Source organism: Chionomys nivalis, chromosome 23 (genome assembly GCF_950005125.1).
Source record: "Chionomys nivalis chromosome 23, mChiNiv1.1, whole genome shotgun sequence".
Lineage (NCBI taxonomy): Eukaryota > Metazoa > Chordata > Mammalia > Rodentia > Cricetidae > Chionomys > Chionomys nivalis.
In genome coordinates, this window is record NC_080108.1 from 38,794,046 (window position 1) to 38,818,982 (window position 24,937).

At 46.3% G+C, this 24,937-nt stretch overlaps 1 protein-coding gene across 2 annotated transcripts in view; it reads left to right on the forward strand.

The window, feature by feature from the left end:
• The window catches only part of Sergef (secretion regulating guanine nucleotide exchange factor), a 213,655-nt gene that overhangs the window by 10,574 nt on the left and 178,144 nt on the right, over nt 1–24,937 (forward strand). Inside the window, exons 5-8 of one of the 2 annotated variants that reach the window (XM_057756136.1) lie at nt 5,696–5,756; nt 6,525–6,638; nt 9,388–9,450; nt 13,411–13,569. In XM_057756136.1, the coding sequence (XP_057612119.1) occupies nt 5,696–5,756; nt 6,525–6,638; nt 9,388–9,450; nt 13,411–13,569 (397 nt within the window). The remainder of the gene's footprint in view (nt 1–5,695; nt 5,757–6,524; nt 6,639–9,387; nt 9,451–13,410; nt 13,570–24,937) is intronic. The other variant, XM_057756137.1, reaches the window with a different exon arrangement.

Consider the following 24,937-nt stretch of genomic DNA (forward strand, 5'->3'; position numbering starts at 1 on the left):
AAGAATTTTGCTTGGATTTTGATGGACATTGCATTGAATCTGTAGATTGCCTTTGGTAAGATCACAATTTTTAGTGTGTTAATTCTGCCTACCCAAGAGCATGGGAGATCTTTCCACTTTCTGGTGTCTTTTTGAATTTCTTTCTTCAAATATTTAAAGTTCTTGTCATAGTAGTCTTCCACTTGTTTGGTTAGAATTAGATATTTTATGTTCTTTGTGACTGTTAAGAAGGGTGTTGATTCTCTGATTTCTTTCTCAACCCATTTGTTATCTGTGTACAGGAGGACTACTGATTTTTTTTATTTAATTTTGTATCCTGCTACATTACTGAAAGTGTCTATGAGTCTTAGAAGTTCCTTGGTAGAATTTTTGGGATTGCTTATGTAAATTGTCATATCATCAGCAAACAGTGAGAGTTTGACTTCTTCTTTTCCGATTTGTATCCCCCTGATCTTCTTTTGGTGTCTTATTGCTCTAGCTAGAACCTCAAGTACTATATTGAATAGATATAGAGAGAGTAGACAGCCTTGTTTTGTTCCTGATTTCAGTAGGATGCCTTTGAGTTTCTTGCCATTTAGTTTGATATTGGCTGTTGGCAGTCAGTGCTTTTAACTATCTCGCTAGCTCCTTGACTTTTTTTTAAGTATAGCATCTCATGTAGCACCGGCTGCACGCAGACATATTATATAATTGAAGCTAGACTTGAACTCCTGCTCCTCCTGCCTCTACCTGCCATGGCTTCGATAACTGATGCATCACCACACCCAGCATATCTTTAGAAACTTGAAAGCTAATTTAATCTATCCAAGCTGTTGTCGTTTATATAAACATAAATGTAGCATTTGTGAGTCAGGTATTTTTCTTTCCTTTTTTTGTACTGAGGCTCTGAACTCTGTGTGCATGTTTTACTGGTTGCTTTGAATCTAATCACATGCAAGGGTTCAGTGTCCACATGTAGTAGTGACCATGGTAGAGAGTGGGTGGGAAGCAGTACATTTGGCTTTTTTAAAAGACTTTTTCTTATTGACTTTTTGTGGATTTTACATCATGCATCCAGATCACATTCATTTCCCTGTCCTTTCATATCCACCCTCTGCCCTTGCAAACCATGCCTCCTCAATAAAATAAAATTTAAAATAAAACCAAAACAAACTAAAATACAAAAGAGAGAGAGAGAGAGAGAGAGAGAGAGAGAGAGAGAGAGAGAGAGAGAAAAGAAAGGTCAGTCAGTCTCAGTGTAGAAGCTGTAGTCAGACACAGTGAGTCACACAAAATACCCTTTAGTCTGTACATCTTTACTTGCAAGTGTTCATTGCAATGAGTTACAGATCTGGTTCGAGGGCTCTGGCTTCTACTACACCATTTATACTGAGCCTCACCGGGGCTCCTCTTGGATATCCTGTCCTTGCCCCATGTCATGGAGATCCTGCTGCTTTGGATCTGCAGGCCTGCCCCCTTCACATGTTCCAGCAGTTTATTGATAAGGTAGATGTTGGGGTGGACCAACTCATAACCTGGGTTCTGGGCCTGGGTGGTAGTTGGGTTGGTCAGCCTGCCGGCTTTCCCTCATCAACAGTATCTACACTGTCAAGGAGAGCTCTCCAGACTGCCCTGGCTAGCTCATCCATTGCAGTGGGCGCAAGAGCTGGGCCAGTTCTCCTGCTCACTCCTTTGGGGGCTGACTCACCCACACCCACACCCTCAGGGACAGCTGTACTGTTTTGCTCAGTCGAGGTGCAGGGCCTGGGCATTTGGCTTTTGTTTAGAGCTCTTTTTATGATATCCCACATAACAGGTTTGTGAAATTTATGTGTGTCTTACTTTGCTTTGTATTCCTGTGATTAGCATCATGATCAAAAACAGTTTAGGGAGGAAAGGGTTTATTTAATCTTACAGCTCTCAGGTCCCACTTCATCACCCATGACTGAGGGAGGACAAAGTGGGGACTTAAGGCAGGAACCTGGAGGCAGGAACACTGCTTTCTGGCTTGCATTCAGCTTCATGTTCAGTTGCCTTTCTTTTCCCTCCCAGGACCCATTGCCCAGGAGTAGCCACTCACAGTTGACCAGGCCCTCCCACATCAATCGATAATCAAGAAAATGTCCCACAGGCTTGCCTACAGGCCAGTCTTATGGAGGTGTTTTCTCAAACGTGGTTCCCGTTTCCTATGTATCCTAGTTTGTGTCAAGTGGGAATAAAAAGTAAAAAGCATAATATTGTAAATGGTCATGATGAGGATAGGAAAAATTTCAGGAATACACAGAAATCAAGAACGAGTTTCTCTGCCTCAACTTCCCTTCTGCCCCCTTACCTCTGATTAGAAGTGGAAGTCGCGTTTTCATTGGAGGGCTCAGATCAGCTTCTGTCATCTTGTGGAGTTCAGTTGCTGCCCTGTGGTCTGTTATTTGCGGGTAGTGGTTCTGAAGGCCTGCACAGAAGTCTAGTTCTGCAGAGCTCTGGTCCCCCCGTAACTCCCAGGAGCAAATAGGTGACCTTTAAGAACCTACATATGTTATAATTAATTTAACTTAATTATAGTTGATATAATTAAAGAATACGGGAAGGGACAATGTTTAAAATACGTTGGATGACAGAGTCAGTAACTAAGAACATTTTGATGGGCTGTGTCCCATGTGGCAATGGGAGGGATAGACCAGAATGACAGCTGTTGGAGACTCTATTTATGGATGGCACTGCCATGTTTGGGCACTGGATTAGGTCGTGAGTACAGTGGTGGTTAAGATCTGTCTTAGCGCCTGAGAGGTCTGTAGTGGCTCATGGTAAATACATGCAGTGTCATTGTCATGCCAGAGTCATGAGAGGTGCTCATATAGGACTCTTACCTAGCGGGAAGTTTACCTAAGTCCTAGAGTTGAGTTAGGTTTCCCTGGCTTGGGCTAGCAGGATACAGAACATGTGCCAAAGAAGAACATTCTAGGCCAAAGGAACAGTGTGGATGATGATGTCAGCAGGTGGTCAGGCTGGAATATGGGAAAAGTGGAAGTACCTAGGTGGGGTGGATACGCATAGGTAGTAGTAGCACATAAGATAAAAGCATAGAGAGATGGCCATTGGTTATTTTTAGGAAAAAGGAAGGCAGGCAGGAAAGAAGATGCGTTTAAAGAACCATCTACTCAAACTGTTTTGGCAGTCAGATTTTATTTTGCCCGAGCCTAATGTGATTGGAGACACCACTGTCAGAAGTATAGTCTCCAGAAAGGAGCCAGAGACTTGCTCTTTGGGCCAGTCAGATTGATCTGGTATGATTTGGTGTTTTGGTGTGATCTCTTGTGCGCTGGAGCACAGATTCTAGGCAGATTGGTTCTTAAGACTTGTTCTTAGCTTTTACACTGTTCTTGAAAAGAGAATGACTCAGGGACAGGGACATAGCTCAGGTGGCACAGTGTTTGCTTAGCATGCAGAAAGCCTTGTGTTTAATCTCCAGTATTGCCTGAACTGGACATGGTGGTACATGCATTTAATCCCAGCTCTTGGGAGGCAGAGGTAGGAGAATCAGAAGTTCAAAGCTTTCTTTGGCTACATAGCGAGTTTGAGGCCACCCTGGGATATATGAGGCCACAGGGGAAGGAGCAATCCAGAACCTATCCAGAGGAGGGAAACTTAGTGATAACTGCTGCAGCTGGGATGTTTGTCTAAGTTCTTCATTAGTTATCTGCTGCAGTGAGACAGTAGCTAGAACAAACATTATGCCACCATTTTTGAGGGTCTGGAATGGGACCTCTGAGTTGATTTTTCACAAAGTAGCAGTGAAGATATAGCTAGGTACATGGGCTGGACTGGGGTACAGTCTCATTGCCAAACTCTTACGATGCTTCTGGTGGGAGTCACAGTTCCTGCTCTGTGGACCTTTCTGTACAACTGTTCAGACCTGGCAGGTGGCTTTCTTACCTCGGGGCCTCTGACTCACTCTGCTCCTTTATTCTTTCCATTAGAAGTGTGTCAGTAAGCCCAGCCCACACAGGGGAGGGGAATCAAGCTCTGTGACTTGAAGGGAGTAGTATCAAAGAAATTGAGGACCTATTTTTAAAACCGCCACATGATGTATTAGAGAGGACATGACAACTGTCTTCAAATATTTGGAAAGCTTTGTCAGAAGCTAAAGGCAGCTGGGTTTGGCTCCATCTAAAGAGATACATGGAGATGTGCAAGGATGGAGCAGGTGCCTAGGGAGGTGGTGAGCCCCATGTTACCGGAGGCAGCTACTGGGCAGGGGTTGAATGACCACTTAAGGAAGAGCTTCTGGCTTTGGCTAAGGATCAAACTGGGTCAGGAGGGAACACCGAAGCCCTTGCTATTTAAGTCTTATTGGAGCACAGCCATGCTTTCTCATATATAGCTGTTTGATGTCACAGAGCTGAGCTGTGTGGCAGGAGCCATATGGTATTTGGCTGTTTTGGGGAAATGTTTACTGGATGACTTTGGAGGTCCCACCCCCCTACCCTTGAGAGGCAGTGCAATGTGGTACTATGATACGATATTTTTAAAAAGTTATATTTCAGGGTTAGGGAGATGGCTTAATGGTAAGAGTGCTTGCATGAGAACTTGGATTTCAATCTTCAGAACTCATGCAAAAAAAGCCAAAGCAAGGGCAAGAGAGATGTCTCAACCATTAAGAGTAGTTGTGGCTCTTGCTGAGGACCTAGATTCAGTTTGCAGTACCCACAACCGTATGTAACTCTAGTTCCATGGGATCTGATATTCTCTTCTGACCATCACAGGCACTAGGCATGCATATAGACACATTTAGGAAGAACAGACATACACATAAAATAAAATACATATTTAAAAAAAGCCAGGGATGACTGTGTATGTTGAAGGAGCTGCGGACCGCTTCCTGCCACCCAGCTCCCGGCCACCTGGCTAGCTTATGCCCCAAAATAATGACACACAAACTGTATTCATATAAACACCGCTTGGCCCATTTCTATTAATGTGTGTAGCACCACGAGATGCACTTACCAGGAGGATTCTAGCCTACGTCCATCCTGGGTGGGAACTTCATCGCGTCTGCCCCCAAGAGGAGAGGAAATGGCGTCTGTCTGAGGTGTCTTATCTCACTTCCTCTTCCTCCCAGCATTCTGTTCTGTTTACTCCACCCACCTAAGGGCTGGCCTATCAAATGGGCCAAGGCAGTTTCTTTATTAACCAATGACCTTCCTCCATCATGTGTATGCCTATAACTCCAACACTGAGGGAGCTCAATGGCCACTGAGCCTCGCTGAAACAGGGAACTTCCAGTTTAGTGAGAGACCCTGATTCAAGGCAGTAAGGCAGAGAGTGATAGTAGAAGATACTCAGTGTCTTCCTTTGGCCTCCTTGTACCCACACACTCAAGTACATGCAACATACACATACACACTCAAGTGCATGCAACACACACACTCATGTGCATGCAACAGACATACAAACACTTAAGTGCATGTAACACACAAACACACATGTGCATGTAATGCGTGCACATACAGCTGCACTCAAGTACATGCAACACACATATGCATACAACACACACTCATGTGCATGCAACACACAGATCTTCATCTCTCATAAATAAAGAAGCATTTGTGAGTGAGCATATTGGGTGGGGGTGCTTCAGACTGAATTGAGTTTGTACGAGTTACATGATATTTTGTAGATGAATGATTCTGAGAGTAAATCCTGTTCTTTCTTTGGACAGCTCCTGAGAGAGAAGGTTGTTTGTGTCGCTGCTGGACTGAGGCATGCGTTAGCCACTACAGGTAGACCACCCAGCCTTTATTTCTCAAGTGAGCCCATTCTGAGCAGTAGAGCTCCAGGAAAACTTTGTAAGGGGTGTCAGCAAGGGGCCAGCTGTGCTGTAGCTCCAGCTGAGAGGAGAGACCACAAAGTAGAAGTCATCGGAGAGTCTTCGTCGGGGGGGAAGGGAGTGAGCTGTCTGACTTTCTTTGTTGCAGACATGCTGCTAGGTTTTTCATAATTTTATTCTCTCGTTCAGTCCTTACAGCCATGGAGTGGTGTGAGTTAAAGTCTCACCCACAAGAGTTTGTGGAAGCACGTGTGAGGGAGGGAGGAAGAGCTAGAGACTGTCAGTGTGGACTCTGCAGCCAACTGTGTTGCCTTCCTGCTGGATTTTAACATTGGTGGATGGACAAGCTTTAAGTGCATTGTCTTCTGTACATGAGTGGGCAGCATGTATAGGGCCACTGCAGGGCAGGTGACATTAAGGTAAATAGGACTCTGGCCTTGGTTTGAAGATCCTAAAGGTTAGAAAACAATTGCTACATAGATAGCTCTTTTTAAAAAGAAGGTAAGGTGAGGAGATGGGTCAATAGATACTATGATACTATGATTGCCTTGAAAGCATGAGGATCTGAGTTCAAATCTATAGAGCCCACGTAAAAAGCTGGTGTGTAGCACTCACCTTGGCTGCGGTTCCATTGGGAATTTCCCGTAGCAGTGAGAGTCTAACAGTAGTGTAGTTTAACTTGACACACATTTTCTCTTTTCCTTTTGGCTCTGCTGGGAAGTGAGTGGCAGCGTGTTCCAGTGGGGGACTGGCTTGGCATCTTCTGGACAACGCTTGTGTCCTGGGCAGACTCTGCCATTGTTTTTGACAGCAAAGGAACCAAGCAGAGTGACAGGTGAGCTCCTTATTTTTTATAGTCTTTGATTGCTCTTTGTGAGGAAGTAAGTAGACTTTCAGAAGATGGGTAAGTAAAGTTTCCATCTCTCTCCCAGTATTTTTCTAAACATTTTATTTTGTATGGCTGTCTTGCCTGCATGTATGTCTGTGCATCACTTGCATGCCAGGTACCCAGGGGGGCCAGAAGAGGGTGTTACATCCTCTGGAATTGGAGTTAAATATGGCTGTAAATTGTCACATTGGTCCTGAGAACCAAATTCAGGTCCAGCCAGTACTCTTAACTGCTGAGCCATCTCTCTAGCCCTAAGCCTTTGGTATTTCTTGATCTTTCTAATGCTCTGTTGGTTGGGATGTCAGTAGTTTTGTAAATTTTGTGGCCCCGGGAAACTTGCTATCTTTGCCACTAGAGTCTGGGACCTATTGATTGATAGATGCCTGGCAGGTAAGTGGAGACCAGCAAGGAAGTTCTAGACTGGGTCATAGCTACTTGGAAGCGATGTAGGAGTTTGGAAACAGGATGTAATAATCTAGTGAGTCTGCAAGTCCTGAATCCTAGGTGCAAGTTACCCACAAGGCATCTGGGTGACTTCTCAGAATCAGCCCTGCTGAGTGTCCTGCATGGCCAAGGGGACAGAAATGACCTCAGCACAGGCAGTTATACTCCACAGAGAAGACTATTGGCTGTGCCTCTGTGCCATTTCCTTCTGCCATAAGGGAAGCAGGAGTGAGTAAGAATGTAGAGCAGGCATGGGGTCTCCATGTGGAAACACAGTAGGTGATTTGCACTCTGCTCATGGGTCTGCTGGTGGGTCTTATTTTGATTAGTTGATCTATAGGCACCACCCCCTCCTTTCTTTTCTCTTCTTTGTCTTTTACTCTCAGGTCCTCTTCAGCACTTTGTCTCTGAACTCCACTCTCTTTATAGGCATTTCTGATTTGTGTATGGTACCATGTCTATCTCTTCTCTTCTCTGTAACTCTGACTCTTGGGCCCAATTTGCTGATGGTTGGCTATAGGAAAACCCTATATGAAGACCTCCAACTCTCCCCGAGCTCTAAACAAGAGAGGCTGGGGGGATGGGTGTCAGGAAAGGATGGGACAGAATAGAGACTGTAGCGATAGTGAGGCACACGTGCGTTGGGATCATTCTGGTTGTGTGTGCATATATTTATGAATGTACATGTGTGCATGTGAGTGTGGAGGCCAGAGGACAGCCTTGGCTCTTGTTCCTTTGGCACTGTCTACTTGTTTTATGAGGCAGGGTCTTTTACAAGCCTGCAGCCCACTGAGTTGCTCATCTGCTCCACTTCCTAACACTGAGATTATAAGTGTGCTACCATGTCTGCCTTGAAAAGGCTTGAAAATCACAGCCTTTCTTTCCTCCTTTCTTCCCTCCATCCCTCCTTCCTTTCTTTCTCTTTCTGTGTGTGCTTGTATCATGAATACAATGTGTGTGTGTGTGTGTGTGCGCGCGCGCGCGCGCGTGTGTCACAGGTCTCACTTCCCAGATCTTCTTATTTCAACAGGATGCTCAGCCCAGCTGACTTGCCCTTGCCCTTGTACCTGTTGACAGGCTCTCAGCTCTGCTGGAGTGCTCTTCTTTCTCTTTCTTTGGAAAAGCCCTGGGGTTTCCTCAAGGTCTGACTCAGATGTGGCTCTCTCAGGGAAGACTCCCACCTGGCCTGCATTGCCTTCTCCATAGCACTGTTTTGCTATGTGTTAATGGTTACCAGTGTCCTCCTATGCTAAGGGGAAAATGCAATGTTCTTCTCTGTATTCTAGTGCAGGGCCAGTAACTGGAAGGCATAACAAAACACTTTAACTTAAACTGCCAGTTTGGGATCTGGAACAACAGCTCAGAGTTTTCTGGGGAGTTTTCGGATGACCCTGAATGACTGACTCATCAGCTTTCTGCCCTCATAGTCCAAGTCCATCATTTTGTATTCTTCTGTCTTCACTTTGCTACCTAGGTACCCCTAAGGCCCAGGACCCCTTGCTGGTAGATATGGCTGGAAACTTCTGCTTTGTTTTATTTATTCCACAAGGCACTTAAAAATGTGAGATGCCTTTTAATTAGTTAGTAAAACAGAAGTTTCTGGAAATAGTTGCAAACTCGACTGTGTTTTTCTGCAGACTAGACCATAAATTACCACAGACTGTCCCAATTCCTAACAGGATGGGTTGGGGTTCTGCTTGTAGTGGTGGAAACGATGTAGCTCAGGGAGGTAAATGACTGGATTTGGAGGCCAGAAGCGGGTTCAGAGAACTCTGCTGTGTGCTTTTCCAAGGCCTGGTTTGTGCTTGAGTCCTGCACACATAGGAGCTGAAGGTTTGAATTCTTTTGCCTTCAGCCTTCCTCAGCAGGTAGAGCTCAGAAATACATACATACATTTCACATGAATTTTCTCATGTCTGTGCATCTGTTTCTCTCAGAAACCTGAATTTACACTTACTTGTTTGGTTCCAACTCATTACTGCATGATTCTGCTAGCTTTCCTGCCATTCGTGTTTGTACCTTTCTTGTGTGATAATGAGACTGTGCTACTTTATCCTCAATCCATTGACTTGTTCAAACCCCTTGACGTCACTGTCTCCGTCCTGCCAACAGCCTGCCAGTACTGTTGTTCACATTTGCCTGCACTGGGTGGTTTCCCCCGTGCCTAGGTAATGCTGGCCCCCGGAGTCCACTCTCCGTGCAATGTGTTCTAGCCTAAATATAGCTCAGAACAAACGTATTTCCTTTCCAGGCCTTGAAAATTCCACAGCAGTATGTGTCGTTGCCGGATCTGACCACTCAGCCGCATTAACAGGTAGGTACCAGCTCTTCAGAGCTGAATGTGCCATTCATTGTCCTGCATGCTATGGTCTCTGAGTGAAGCTGAGATGGCCAGGGAAGTTATAAATTTTGGAGTGACAGTTTTGATACCATTCTTGACATAATTTTAGGCAAATTATCTTTTGAGACCATCTCCTCATCTGCAAAGTACTTTATGGGCAGGTGTAAAGGCTGAATTTGATAGTACATATAAAGCACTCCCGTCAAACTGAGGCTCATTGCTCAGCGTCTGAGTTTTTCCAGTTATACAGGGTGGAAATGATTATCTTCCCCTTGGGGGAGTTGTGATGGGCAAATCATGCCAACAGTATTTTTATATATAGTCATGTATTGCTCAGTGATGGGGGGGTGTCATTGCCTGTACACCTAGGCTGTATGATATGGCTACCATTGTGTATGTCGCTCGTTGTTGGCCAAGTGTCAGGGAGCAAGTACTTGACCATATATCACACCGCTCTTTTCTGTTGTTTTGCTTTTGAGACAGTGTCACTCTGCAGCCCAGGCTGGGTTGGTATTCACTATGTAACCCAGGATGGCTTCAGACTTACTGAAATTCTTTTGCCTGAGTTATATGAGGAAAAATACACACACACACACACACACACACACACACACACACACATACACACGGCTGACCTTAGAACTCCTGATTCTTTTGCTTTCATCTCCCAAGTGTGCTCCACCGTGCTGGGCTTTTACATCGTAGTTTTCTGACTCGCCGTCTGTGCTAATGCAATGTAAGTTATCCAGTGGCCTTTCTTCAGGAAGCCATGCATCGTTTCCTCATGCAGGAAGGCCTTCCCTTTCCTTTGACCTGGATTGTCATGCTAAGGCAGGGTAGGCTTCAGCCTGAACCTCTGAGGAGCTTATCTTTGTTAGACCTCTCACACAGAGTCGAATGCCTTTCATTTTAAGCAGTATGAGGACTGGAAATTCATGTGTGTACATGTCTGTAAACTCACAGTTCTAGCATGGTCCAATCGAGCTGACAACTAACTGTTGGCGTTTACAGAGTACCAGAGACAGTGTGAAAGTTTAAATACTTAACAAATTCTGAGCTTCCAATAAGCTATTGTTCAGTGAGTCTAAAACAACTAACCAGCTGACAAGAGAGACATCAATTTGTAGCCTGTGTTTCACTTTGGTGGTTGGTGAAAGTGTGGAGTTGAATGCTGGCTCTTGAGTGACTCCCTGCACCGGGTCCCCCTCTTCTCTGGAGACACAGGATTGCAGGTGCTTTGTGCAGCCCATAGCTAGTGATGGCAACTTTATCCTTGTTGGAATAAGACACATTTATTTTCTGCCCTAATTGATTTGAGATGGCTGATGGTGTACAAGCTTAGAAATTATTGAATTAACTGCTAACGTCAAGTTTTAAAAAAGAACAAAGATATGTGATTACTAAATGTATTATTTCCTACATGGCCACTTTTTCCTGTGGTGCCTTTTATACCCAGACTGGATTTTCTTTTTTTTGGTGGAGCTATAATTTATATATGATATTCACCATTTTAAAGTGTCCATTTAATCATTTTTAGTATAGTCACAAAGTGAATTGGCTTTTGATGTTTCGAAAGTGAGTTAAAAATCGTCAAGATTAATAGCCCTCCTTTCTCATCTTGCTTGGACTGTTAGCACACTGGATTCTGTTCAGTGTTCTTTAGACCTCTTCTCTGGAGTCCTTGTGGATTATGTAACCATTTGGCATTGCAGCAGAATTTAATTTTACCTGCTGATGCAACAGTGTAACTATCCCCATGTGGAAGACAGTCTGCCTTTCAAAAGGATGGCTCAGATATTCTGAGTCACATTGGCTCCACACTCCTGGCACCTCTGTGGCTCTCCAGCATGTACTGGGTTGATGTTGTGTGGGATAAGGGTGTTGTCTCTGCCCTCCTATAGGGGATTCTTAGACCTCTGAACTCTGACGAAAGTCCAATGCACATCATAGACCTGTAGGCTGTCAGTGTTTCAGGGCCACCTGTGATGAGAACTGTGTCATAAACATCCTCACCTTAGAGGTAAAGGAATGGGTCATAGTCTGCTGTGTGCTGTGTCCCACATCCAGTGAGCATCAGGTGGAACTTAGAAATTCCTGCGCTACGGCTGTAACGATCCTCTTTGACCTTTGATCACTTTTGGGGACTATGAGACACTGTAGGGCAAGCAGTGCTGTAAACTTTATAGGGAGCTCACCAAATGAAACAGGCCTGACTCCTCGTCCTTTCACTGGCTGTGAGTCCTTCTTAGCCAGGTGATCTGAAAGAGTCTTTACATTTCCCAGGCTTGATTAGCTTATCTTTTGGGATAGTTCTGTGAGCCATATTCCAAAAAATGAAACAGGTAAAATTAATATTATTAATGCTTTTTCTTTAGAATATCCAAAATATTATTTAATATAATAGGAACATTACTAATGAAGCATGCTTTTGGTGATAGCTCTGCAGTCTGTTGTGTACCCTCATGTGTGCCAGCCACACTGCAGGTGTTGGTGGCGAGTGCTGTTGTTTAGTGCACGTGTAGACTGTCACACTGCCAGGACTGGGGAAGCTTATGGAGGGCTGCGGACTGATGTCTCACAGGCTGAATTAAAGCCTTGGCTTCATTTTGTTTGGTTTTCATCTAAAAATTATCTTTGAACTTTGAGTACCTTTTAGACAGGCGTGCGTTCTTTGCTTGTCATGGTCACCCACCAGTTGTTTTCTGGTCAGCAGTGATGTTGGTTGTATCTTCCACCCTTTTATCCCAGCAGCCCTCCCTTCCCATATTCAGCTGGTGAAAGCAAGGCTTGGAAAGGAAGTGATTTGTCCAAGGTCAATAGCTAGTTAGCAGATCCAGGAATAGCAGCGGGAGTCACTTGACTCTGCATTGGCTTCCTCCTCCTGTTACATCACTGCCAGTCACTTCTGCCTCTGTCACAGGGTTACAGGTGAGCTCAGGGGCTGCCCAAATGGGCAGTGGTAACTCACTCTTTTCTGATGGACAGTGGAACTATTTCATTTTAAAAGGTTTAAGCTTAAATAGCATATAATTTTTTAGCAGTGTCTTCTGTAGTCCAGGCTGGCCTTGAGCTAACTATGTAGCCAAAGAGTGACCTCAAACTCTTAATCCTTCTGCTTCTGCTTCCGGAGTTCTGGGAATGTAAGTATGCACCATCACACCCAGTTTATGCAGTGCTGGAGATTGTGTATGCCGGTCAATCACTCTGCCAACTGAGCCACATCCCTAGTCCCTAAGTAGTGTGTCTTCTGATCTGTTATCTTAAAAGTTTAAGTATTTCCCACTTAACAGAAGGTAATATAGTTTTACATTGAAAAAAAATACAGAAAATTGGCTGATGAGACTTAGTTAGACTTAGTGAGTAAGAGTATTTGCTGTGCAAGCATGAGGACCTCAATTTGAATCTCAGCATCTCCATAAAAAGCTGTGTTATGTCCACACCTATAACCCTAGCGTTGTGTGGAGCGGAGACTTGGAGATTGCTGTGGCTTCCTGGCCAACAGCCAACTCCAACTGCAGTGAGAGGACACCTTGAAGAACTAAGACAGAAAGCAATGCAACAGGACATCTGATGTTTTCTTTCAGGCTCTCTACTCATGGACACATGCAACTCCTCCATCCTCCAACGTGCGCATATGCCACTCCCCATGATTTATTATGTATACATGCATGTGCGTGCTTATACACACACACACACACACACACATGCACACACGCAGAAAGAGAGATGTATTATATACACTAGACCTTGCATTATGCACAGAATTTTGTAAGTTTTATACTTCATTATGTTCTACATAAATTTTGTATTGTGCATGGCACACTAAATCCTGTGGTGTAAGTAGGAAACCATTCCGTTTTACCCATTTCTTTTTCAGAGTTGTCCCCCACGCTCTGGGTCATGTTCCTCACCTCCTGTTCTCCTCTGTTTCAGATACAGGAGAACTGTATGTCTGGGGCCGGAACAAGCATGGGCAACTGGCTTCCCTGGCTGCATTCCTTCTTCTGCCCCAGAGAATAGATGCACGATGCTTTCAGAATGAAAAGCTCACTGCTGTCTGGAGTGGCTGGACACACCTGGTTGCTCAGACAGGTGAGGGTGTGGCAGAAAATTTGGGGTTGGGAAGAGCAGTTGTCCAGACCCTCATGAGTTAAGGAGGGGGTGGTGGACTTTAAATACTGGAAAGTGGAGGATTTGGTATCTTCTGCCATCAGCCAGATGTTGCTTTTCCTCTCTGGATTACGTTTGGAAATGCAAGACTGGATTGGTGAGCTCATTCTGCTCCTAAGAGACCTGGATATTTTAAGAGGACATCCATAACAGCCAACACAACCCAAAGGTTGGACCAGGTACTGGTGAGTTCTTGCCTGGCCATGGCTGAAGAGATGGTTTTATTTTTATTCCCACCTGATCTGAGTTAAAACATCAGAAAGTATTGGTAAATATTTGAAATTGAGTTGGTAGCTGGTGTGACATCTGATTTAAACCCCAGTTTGACCCTGATGCACTGTGTGCATTGATTGAGTCCTTGTGTTCCTCAGGACCACCACATGCCTGGCAGCTCTGGGCATCTTCACCTTTCCTTGAGTTGGTTTTCATCTTTTCCTTAGGTCAGGTCTTTCTTGGCTATTATGTTCCTTTCTTCTTGGATTTTGGTTTTTCATGGCTTCTCACTCCTGCTGTCTAGCAGTCCCCGCTGATCTACAGTTTCTCAGACAGTTTGATACCATGTCAAGGCCTTCTGAACCTCAGGGCTTCTCAGGAGTTCCCTGGCTTTGCTTGCTCCATCTCAGGCCCCAAATCCCTGTTGACCACTTTTCTAGAACTTTCTGGCTCTCAGGTTTCTCTCATAGCTTCAGCTCTCTTCAGTAAGTTACATATGCCATGTGCATTTGTCCTTACGTTTTTGTGAGCACTCGTGTCTGTGATGCTTTTCGTTGATCTTTTCAAAATGTTAGCAATCATTTCGAAATGGTGGCCTGCCTAAGGAAGACACACAGTAACCTTCATGTTGCCAGGTGAGGGGATGCTCTTAGGAAGATTATCCATTTGAAAGAAAGTTGTTTCTTTCCTTAAAGAGCTTCAGGTTTCTTAAACATAGGGATAGAAAACTTCATCTGTCTTTCCATCTGTCCATCCATCCATCCATCCATCCATCCATCCATCCCTGTTTGTCCATCATCCAACCATCCACCCATAAGTGTCTGTTTATGCCCTTAAGGAGCTCTTTAGGGGAGGCAGACCCATACCAGAGAATTCAGCACTGTTACAGTATGAGACAAGCAAGCACAGAGCCAAGTATGCAGGACAGTGAGTGACGGCAGACTGAGTGATTATGTGTTAACAGGCGGGCAGCTCACGAGTAGTCGTCAAACGGTACAGTGCAGCAACCACTCTTGCTACCATACAGGAGTGAGTCTGTGAGTAATCCCTGTGCCTGCTTAAGTGGCTGACTGAGAGACAGAAGTGGTGCTTCTTTGAAGCGCTGTAGCGGAGTGGACCTCAGGCCGGGTACTAGCACTGAGTCACTCCAGCTGCTTGAAGTCTCAGCTTTATGTTTCCACCTTCACTTGAGAGCTTGACTTTTTTGGTAACGGTTCAGCTGTTTAATTAAGTTGCTAATTCAGCTTTCTTGTATATATGTACCTCACTCTGTTCTCCTTTCTCCCAGGTCAAGAATAGTTAAAAGCTGGGGTGTTTGGATATCTGGGTATTATATTGAATTGGGGGTGAATGGGAGGATCCCGATGCACCACTCTGTGCTCCTTGTAGCAGCCATGTCAGCCTTTGCTTCGGCTCGATGTCATTGAGAAGAAACATCCGGAGCTTCCATTTAATCAGACTTAGCTGCTCACAGTTATAGGAACAAGTTTTCCTTGCCGGATCACAAACGGCTCATCAGTGCAACACGGAGTTTGTTTGACTGTTCTTGAAGCTCCAGTGGAGGACCACAACAGCACACAGCTGCTTATGGGGAGGCATTTGTTGTGTGATACTGATCCCAAAGAGTGTGCATAGTGACCATATGTCGTCAGAGACATGGAACAGAGCAGGGCACTTTGCCTTTCTTCTCCATAGTCTCAAGATTGAAGCTTCCCCAAAAGGTGACTTTGGTCCTGCTGTGAATGTTTGCAATGGCTGGGGACATTATGGGCTATGACAGCTGGGGGTTGTTACTGACACCCCAGTGGGTGGAGGTCAAAGAAGCAGCTGAATATTCTAACCTTGCAAGATGCCAAGGTGCTCCCTACTTGGTACAAGAGAAATATGCAGTTCAGGTACTTGTATTGTCAAGGTGGAGACACAGTGCCTGGGACTGACGTTCCCATTGGCAGGTGTGTAGCCAGGGCAGTTTGGATGGCACCCAAATAACTTCCCAGATGGTTTGTACAGAAGTGGGGATGCACTCTCTGCACTCCTGGAGTTCACTGCCCGCCTGCAGGTTTGCAGTGGAAAAATACTTTTCTGTGTTAGTCAGAGGCACTTGAAAAGAGGCCAGGAGGACCTGTTCTAATCTGAGAGAATTGGCAAGGGTACCTGTGTTTCAGGCTGGTGAAGCTGCATTCTAGAAACCTTTCCTGAGCTTCTTAATGTCCCCATCATTGTTCTCAGGAACTTCGTGGGGCTCCTGGGTGACTATCCAGCCCCGGTGACCTGCAGCTGTCTCACAGAGATGTGCCGTTTCCTGACTGGAGATGTCACACAGAGCTGGGTGGCAGAGCTGGCTGTGTCCTCATTCGGTGACCTTGTCTCTGTTGTTTCGCACATCCTCACTCAAGTAGGATAGTAAACCTTGTCTGCTACACAGCCTGATTGTGTGGTTGAGAATGGTCGCAGTTAGCTATGAAATGTCTGCCCTAGTGAAGCTCCCCTGAGGCTGGACTGTGTAAGCTGATTCACTGTTTGGTCTTGTTTTAGAAGAGCTTCTGCTCTAGCAGGTCTGTGGCAAGATAGAAATATGCTGTCTTCTATCCCGAGGGCTCCTTGGCTGCTCCCTGACTGGCTCTGTTCCCTCGAGTCTTTCTCTCACGCATCACAGTGGGCTAGAGGCTTTATTGCATTACCTGACCTCCTAGGTAATTTACCTGTTGAATTTGACCCGTTGTGGTTCTCTTCCCAGTCTGCCGTTGCTTACATCTATTTGTCTTGTAGGTTTAATGTCTAAGCCGTAGATTCCGTGAGAACTCGTTTAACTCATGGCTGTACCCTGGCACAGGGCTGCCCCACAGTAGATGTTCAGTAGCTAATTCCCTAGAGAATGAGTAAATGGTAAGAGGCATAAAGACATGATTTTGTTGTCAGATGGACCTAGGTTTGTGCGTGGCTTGCCCTAGCTCCTGCTTCTCCCCTCCTGTACCCGTTGGGTCACCACCATGGTTGCCTTGATACTTTTGTCCTCCTGGTACTGTGACCCTCCCTTTGTTTTGTTTATTTATGTGACAGGGTCACCTGACCTTGAACTTGTGATCCTCTTGCCTTCTCCTAGGTGCCAAGATTACACTGTTCACAGTTTCTGGGGTTCTGGGGATTGAACTCACAGCTTCATGCATGCTAGGCAGGTCCTCTACCAATTTAGCTATCGATTCCTTGACGAATTCCTTCTCCCATGACTATAAGCTCCATGAGAACAGGTGAGTGCTTATTTTCGCTTGCCACTGTCTCTTCAATTCTTAGCCCGGCACTTGTCATTCAGGAGGTCGTTAGCTGATACATGTACAATGAACAAGCCAAACTCTTACAAACACTTTCCCACATTAGAAGAATGGAAAGTTGCCAACATGGCTTAGGATTAAATGAGTGACACGGTAAAGCATAGGGCTGGACCCACATCCCCAACCATGCAGTCACATCAGCTTTCTCCGCTCTTTGGAAGCCCAGAGCTCCCTGGACTAGCATGCTGTGCTTTCTTCATGAGCAGAGATCTCTGAGTGCTCTGCATGGGTAACAGGCTGATTCCACATTGTCCTGAGATGTGTGGAGACATCAGTGCTTACAAATGTCAAGTGCTGGCTGCTGCCAATTTGTTAGACTTTCAAGGGAATGCTCTTGACAGATTCCAAATGTTATTGTGGGGTGGTCAGAATGTCTATAGTTCTTTGCTTTCCGGAGGCTGGAAGCTTTCCCTGAACCATGCGACATCCTAAAAGTAGCTTTGTGGTCTCCAAGTGATATGGATTGAAAACATGAAGCCAAATGCAGAGAGCTCTTTGACTTTGTTTACTTTTCTGTGTCACCCAAGAAAGGCCTGGAGTATTGGATGCTATAGAGAATCAGAGATGGAGGAAGCGTCTTCCTCACCTGGAAGGTGAGCAAACTAAAACCAAGCAGAGAAAGGAGATTGGAAGCAGCCTTGGAAGCCCAGATCAGTTCTGCTGCCTAGGCAGTCTCATCTCTTTCCTTGCTGTCCTTCCCTTAGCATTTACCCTGGAACTTCTAGCTTGCCCACCAGAGATGGGAATGCAGACTCTTTGGCCTAACCGTCTCAGTTTGGAAAAGGCGAGGCTGGGGAACCAGGAAGGGGAAGCACAGGGACTGGGTGAAGCAGTAGGGTCAGAACTCAAGCCTCATGACTCTCAGTCAAGTACTCCTCGACCCTGTGCTTCTCTTTCCAGAGATAGTGAGATGTGGGTGATGGAAATCCAAGAGCCTGGCTAGACTGCGCTCTTTCCATGCAGGAACCTGTACTTCCAGAAGGCTCTGCTTCCCCCCAGATGGATATGTGTGTGGAACAGAGCCTGGAAGCAATACTGGGATTCACAGAGGCGTGTTTTTCCCTTTCTGGTAGTACAGCAGCAATTCCATGGGCGGCTGTCACTGTGATCACTATAAAGGGTGTGCACAGACACTTTCCCATAGAAGTGGTCAGCTGAGTGTTCTTATCCTAACTTCACAGGTGAGTCCCCAGTTGATCGCATCACACTGGTCCATGTGGACGGACAGATCTTAAGCTTGAAGTCACTCTTTTTGTCCTCTTATGTCTCAGAGTGTCTAGCTCCGTACCTGAGCTGCTTTTATTCTTCTAAACAGAGCCATTCTCTAGCTGTGGCCAATGTTATTTCATTGTCCCAGACTCTTTAGAAGGACGTTTAGTTATCTTGGATCCTTTAGCATTTGTCTATAGGATGTTGACTGTAGGGACGTTGCACTCTCCTATGGAATGAAGGGAACACTGAAGTCCATAGCTACCTTCAGGAAGCTTGTGGTTGGATATAGAAATTAAATATTTAGTAGAAGAATAAAGAGAGTGTGGCAGGAGGCCAGAGGAGTGGTCAAGACCCCAGGGGCTCTAGGGTTTCAGGAGAGATGGTGTCCAGAGGGAAGGACAAATAATTGTGGTTGGGCTTTTGGAAGGTCACATTTTAGTAGGTGGAGTGTGTACAAGTTGGTTCTTTTGCTTTTTCTTTCCCTCTGGAAAGACTCTCAAGCCTTCTGCTTCCTCTTTTACCATGTGCCAATAGGAGGTCTCAGACAGGACGACCTTTTGAAAAGTGTTTTTGTTTGTTTGTTTGTTTTTGTTTTGTCCGCTGTAGTTTTAGAGCCTGTCCTGGAACTAGCTCTTGTAGACCAGGTTTTTACTGTACTTGATTGTATGTGTTACAGGGCAGCTGCAGGGACTGCACACGTCATGGCATCAGTGTAAAGGCCAGAGGACGACTTGCAGGACTCAGTTCTCTCCTTCCACCATGTGGAACCTTGGGATGGACCTCAGGTTTTCAGAGATGGTTTGAGGGGCCTTTACCTGCTGAGCCATCTTGCTAGGCCTGTTATCTTTCTGGCCATCCCGGCTCCATAATTCTATTCTGTTAAGGAAATAGTCAGCATAGAGAGATATGTTCAACAATGATTATCATGCCATGCCCACCAGCCTAATGTCTAACGAGCAAACAAGTGAAACGAAGGAAGGTCGGTTAAAGACTATGGCGCAGCCGTACACCGGGACAGCACACTGTCCGTTAGAGAAGGAGGCTGAATGTCAGAGGATATTATTCTGTCGTTCCTAATTTTTAACTCATGTTTTAAAGAGACTAGGAAGAAATATACCAGGTTATTATCTCTCATGGGCTAGAATAAAGTGCATATTGTTTTCTATGCTAGCAATACTCTTATTCTCTCTGGTTCCTCCTCTTCTGTGGCTGGTAACAGGTTGCAGATATTGGGATTCTTTTTTAAAAAAATTCTCAATTATACTTTATTTATTTATACTTTATTATGTGTGTCGAGGGTGGGGGGGAGTGCACACATAGATGGAGAGATCTTACAATCTGACTGTATCCTCATAAAGACCATTTCAAAGTTAAAATGAAAATGGCTCCTTCCTTAGTCCATGGGACTATCCCCTTACAGTGCAGTATGAATGTCCTTGGCAAGTCTCTCCCGTGGACCTCGGTTGAGAGGACTATCCCCTTACGGTGCAGTATGAATGTCCTTGGCAAGTCTCTCCCCGTGGACCTCGGTTGAAAGAGGCAAGAGGCTGTAGCAGGAGGCGGGAAAAGTGGCCTCTATTTTTGGCTCAGTCATGAGTCAGCTTGATCAGCTTGGGCTCTTTTGGACATCCGTGAGCCTTTGTTTCCTTATCTGCAGAGGGGAGTTGAAAGTCATAAAAGGTCTCAGTGCTCCAGAGTACATTTGTTCCTAAAGACAGATTTCTTTCACTCCTGTGGAGCCGGCTGAGGGCTTGAGCTGGTTCCTGGGCTTGGTCATCTTTGGGGCTGGGCACCTTTGACTGGTGGCCAGTGCAGGGTGGGATAGTGGGAGCCTAACTAGCGTGCTAACCTGGGAGGATGTAGAGACTGCATCTCGTCACTAGAGGGAAGCATTGTTTGATTTCATTCCCTGAGGAGCCTTGGTCTGTGTGCGGGACCCAGAGTCTAGCATTTTAAAGGAAACACAGTTTGGAAAGCACTCTACAGAATGTAAATAGATCGTAGATGTGAGACGATGAAGGAAAGGGTAGCCAGTGGTCTGTGGAAGGTTACACGTTGCTTTTAGCCTGCTTTATAAAACACAGGAAATGGCTGCAGACAGCCAAGAGTTTGAGAAGCGGGTCCCCTAAAGAGCAGGCGTGCCCTGTGAACCCAAGGGATCCAGCAGCACACCATTGCAGAGCTCCTCTGCCAGAGTGCAGCGAGGCCTGGAGTCAGAGAAGAATAGATGTCGTCCTGACCAGAGCAGCTCATGTCTTGAGTGTGTGGTGTAATGCAGGAACTATGCATGCACACATGGCTGCTCCTGTCTTTCTTCTCCCATCTGATGTCTGCCTAGGCTGGGACTCAGCTTGTGGTGGGGCCCTGGTACTGTCCCAGGAAACCCCTGCAGATGTTCTTGCCATCTTCCTCTCAAGGTCCAAGGATAGCAGTAGTTCCCAGTTATTTTTCTAGGTAATGCTCATGCTATCTATGTTCCTATTTTTCAGGGTTTGCAAGGAGTCCTGACAGTTTGCTTCCTACCTTCCAAAGGCTTTGTTTCCCCAGCCTCAGTTTTGATGTGAAAATGCCCACTCACCCTAAACAGTGCAGTGAAGTGGAATTGTGTACTGTCCTGGGAGCCAGGCAGCCGGGGACCCTTGGGCAGGCCACCTCTCTCTCCTCAGAAAGATCAGTTCCTAGTTGCTGCTGTGTCATCTCTACCAGAGGGGAAAACAGGCCATTGTTTTCTGTTTTTGTGTTTGGCAAGGGTTACCCATTGATCTGTGACCTGGAACAGTACAGGGTGTGTCTACCTGAGCCACCATTGGAGTAGGTACATTCTTTCAAGGGGCTTCAGTGCTTGGCTAATGTCAAGGGCAGCAGGGCCTGAAGGCCACCAGATGGCAGCAGTGGGCAGCAGACAGCCTTGGAGACAGGTAGGTGGGGACAGTATTCAGAGTCAGAATTAGCAGGTCAGAGGTGATGGGACCTCCAGTTCTTGCTAATCTTTGCTTATGAAAGGAACTGATGTTGGGGTGGCCTCTTTGGCTGCTCTGTAGGAGAGTCAGAGATTGGGATCTGAGGCAGGAACAGGGTGGGGGCAGGTGAAGAATTCCTTTGGCTCTCTTGATTCCTACTCCCCTGCCCACAAGGGCAAGACTCTCCTCTATTCTGACTAGTCCTTTACTCATTAGTTCTCCTCCCAGCAGGCTGTGTTGCGGATGAACTTTGGGACTATCCTTTAGCCCCTAATATCCAAGAAACATCTAGTTGGCATGGCCTTGCTGGAGACACACTGCAAAGAGTAACACTCAAGAGGGCAAGGCTGAGGCACAGAACCAGTGTCTGCCGGGCGCCCTTCACACACTGCTACTCTGCCCAGTTCTGCTTTGCCGCTTGCGGGTTTCTTAGTCTCCCAAGCGAGGATCCAGATGCAGTCGGGGCTTAGTGGGGTTGGGTGTCTTTTCTACAGTAGCACCATTGCTTAAGAAACAGAGAGGACCTGTGAGTCCCGCTGTCTGAGCTCACTTCGGGCCATGTTATCCCCCTCACTGTGGCCTCTCTGGGTGGGTAGCAGGTGCTTGTTTTCGTTTAGGTGACTGAATGGCTTAGAAATAGCTTATTTCCCACAGTCCAGATCTTAAAAGTCTTACCAAGTGCTGGCAGATTCCCCTCTGAGTATATTTTCCTGGTTTCCCCAGATGTGTCAGAGGAAAGAGCACTGATTCTGTTCATGACCTGGTCGCCTTCCACAGGCCATACCCCCTTACATCAGTACATTAGGGCCAGGATTTCAGCTGTCTTAGGGGGATGCCGACATTCAGGCTCTCACAGTTTCCACAATCTTAGGGTGGGGAGGAGTGAAGGCGAAGTCAGTGGAAAAAGCAAAGTTGTGGCAAGGCTGTCAGCCCTGCTTAGACTCCCAGATGGCCCTGGGAAGGGCTCAGAGGTCACCGGCAGAGGGTTTGGGAGCCATTCAAGGAACTCTCCTCTTTCCTGGTGAGGATTGATTTGTTCCAGGAGCTTTCAAAATGAGCATTAAGTGGCCAGGCTGTAATGTTGTCATCATTTTTAGGTTCTTGACACATGACACCATGCTTTACCCTTTCCTGGAGACCTTGCCTGTCCCTCTGGAGCTCTCTGTAATCAGTGACAGCCAGTTCCTTAAAGTGTTCTCAGTGTGTGCCAAGAAGACAGTGGTCCATTTTGAGGAATCTTGGAGGAATCAGCTCTTTCTCAATCTGAGAAAGATTTTACCTTAGGAAGCTCTGAGGAGCAAGCTCCAAGTTCCAGTTTGCAGTTGCTGGCGCCCTGGGAAAGTCATTTGACCTCCCTGGGCCCGCATTTCTCTGCTTGTGAAATGAGAGCCATGATCACGAACTTCTCTGCCTCACAGAGATGTGCTGTTCACTTACTCATAGTTCCTTCCTGCATCCCTTCACACAAATATTTGGATTGACTTAGGCTAGGGAGGGCATTCCAGGCAGGGGGAAGACTACCTGGTATGGGCCAGGCACGGTGAGAAGTTCTTGGACACTTCTGGCTGTGGTGGAGTGTGTCCTCATTCTGTGAGGAGACGGCGGGGGTTTCTATGAGGGATGGGTTGTAATCGGAAATCACACAAGGACTCTTACAGGCTCCTCTGCCCAGGCCTCAGACTTGCTCCTTGCTTCAGGTCCTAGGTGCACTGGACTCTGAGGAGAGCCCTTTCCTCCAAGATGGGGTAGCTGTTAGTATCCACGGCACAGGCTGACTCCCTGGTCTATTGGTTTGACCTCTGGTCATGTAGCAAGCCATCACGTTACCTCCCATTTCAAAAATTATGTTTTATTATTTTGTGTGTGCTCTGTACGTGCATGCGTGTGTGCGGTGTCACAGCAAACACGACTCCTGCAGAAGTCAGAGGGCAGCTTTCAGGAGTCAGTTCTTTCCTTCTACAATATGACTGCCTGGGATCGAACTCAGGTTGTCAGGCTTGGCAGCAGGTGCTTTTACCCACTGAGCCCTCTCACTGGGGCCTTTGAAGTGTCTAGTAAGGACTTGAAAATGGCCATCTCTAGCTGCTCCAGCAGCTCTCTGAAGAGGTAGAGGTGTGTGAAGAAAGGACCCCTCATTTACCAAGATTAGTCATTCTGCCAGGATTTATATACAACATTTCTTTAATTCCTATGGAAATATTGTCAAGGCCTGTTCTCATCTGTCATGTGAGGGACTGGAGAGAGGGTAGGAGAAAGGGTCACCTGTCCTGGTTTCTGGGCCTTGTTTTGCTCAGTGTCAACTATGAGGAAACCATCATCTTTACAACTGTGCGGGTCAGACAAGGGGCTGGATGTGAAGGGCCCATGTGCTGGCCAGTGCCATGTGTATAGGCAGGGCCTTATGTTCCTGTTCCCAGCCACACTCTAACCTTGAGTCCACAGGGGCCTCCCTCCTAGTTGATGGAAGGTCCGACCTGTAGTTTCGTCTCTGCATATCCATCTTCCCATTCGCCAGTGCACAAGGGGCAAACTTGTTTGTTTGCCATTTTGGTGAAAATACTATGGAATTTTAATGTTCTAAGGAGCCATCTCTCTCTCTCTGTGTTTTAATTTGAAAAAAGCAGAAGCCTAGGGGAAGGATGGCTTGTCCCCATGTTCCCACAGCTAAGGAACAGCAGAGCAAGGATTAGCACTCAGTGGGCCCTTGTCCAGCACCTCTCTACTCTCCACATTGCCCCTTTACAGGGAGGTTTCAAATGCTTTGTCTCCTTTCTGGCGGAAGAATCTAGTTTAATAAACTTCATTATCCCAGGCCCTTATGTAACAACGCTGTTTCCGGGTCCTGGCAGATGGCCCGTAGTAACAGCACCTCACTGATTTGGTTGGAGCTGAGCCTGTGACAGGAAAACTCCAGAATAGCAGGTGCCTCTCTCGGTCTGCAGTCATGGAGAAGTCATCCTCTCTGAGGGAGCCACCACGGCTCTGCTGCTAACGGCTTGTGCTGGGACCAAAGGTGACTGCCAGGTGAGGTAGTCTGAACCCGTGCCCAGGTTTTACACCAGTTGCACCAGTGATTTGGAGGTTCTTGGCAGGTGGGCTGCTGGTAATGGAGGCTTATTCTGGGGCCTGAGGGGCAGATGGGAACAGAGAGCAGAGCAGATTGAGAACAGAGGGCAGGCTGCCCCACCGTGGACCTTCAGACAAGCCCTGTGCATTTAAGAACTGTGCTGGTCACACTGTCCACCAGCTCCATGGTGGGCCTCTATCCCAGCCTCTCCCAAGCCCCTTCTTTGAAATGGCTGAGGTTCGGAGGCTTCTAGTTGGTATTACACACAATGCGTTCTCAGTGGCTCCTTGTGGTGATGCTCATTGCTGTCCCCCCATGTGGCAAGTCCTCAAGCCGCTGACAGTACATCACCTGACTGCCTTGCTGCTCAGTTTTGTTAGGCCTCTACTACATCTTTATGCTCATCTCTCTTAGAGAACCCAGGACAGTTTTCCAGGGTTGGGGTTAGAATAGCTTAAAGAGGTATCCTATGAAGTCATGTCCACAGAGGTTCTCAGGTGGTTGATCAC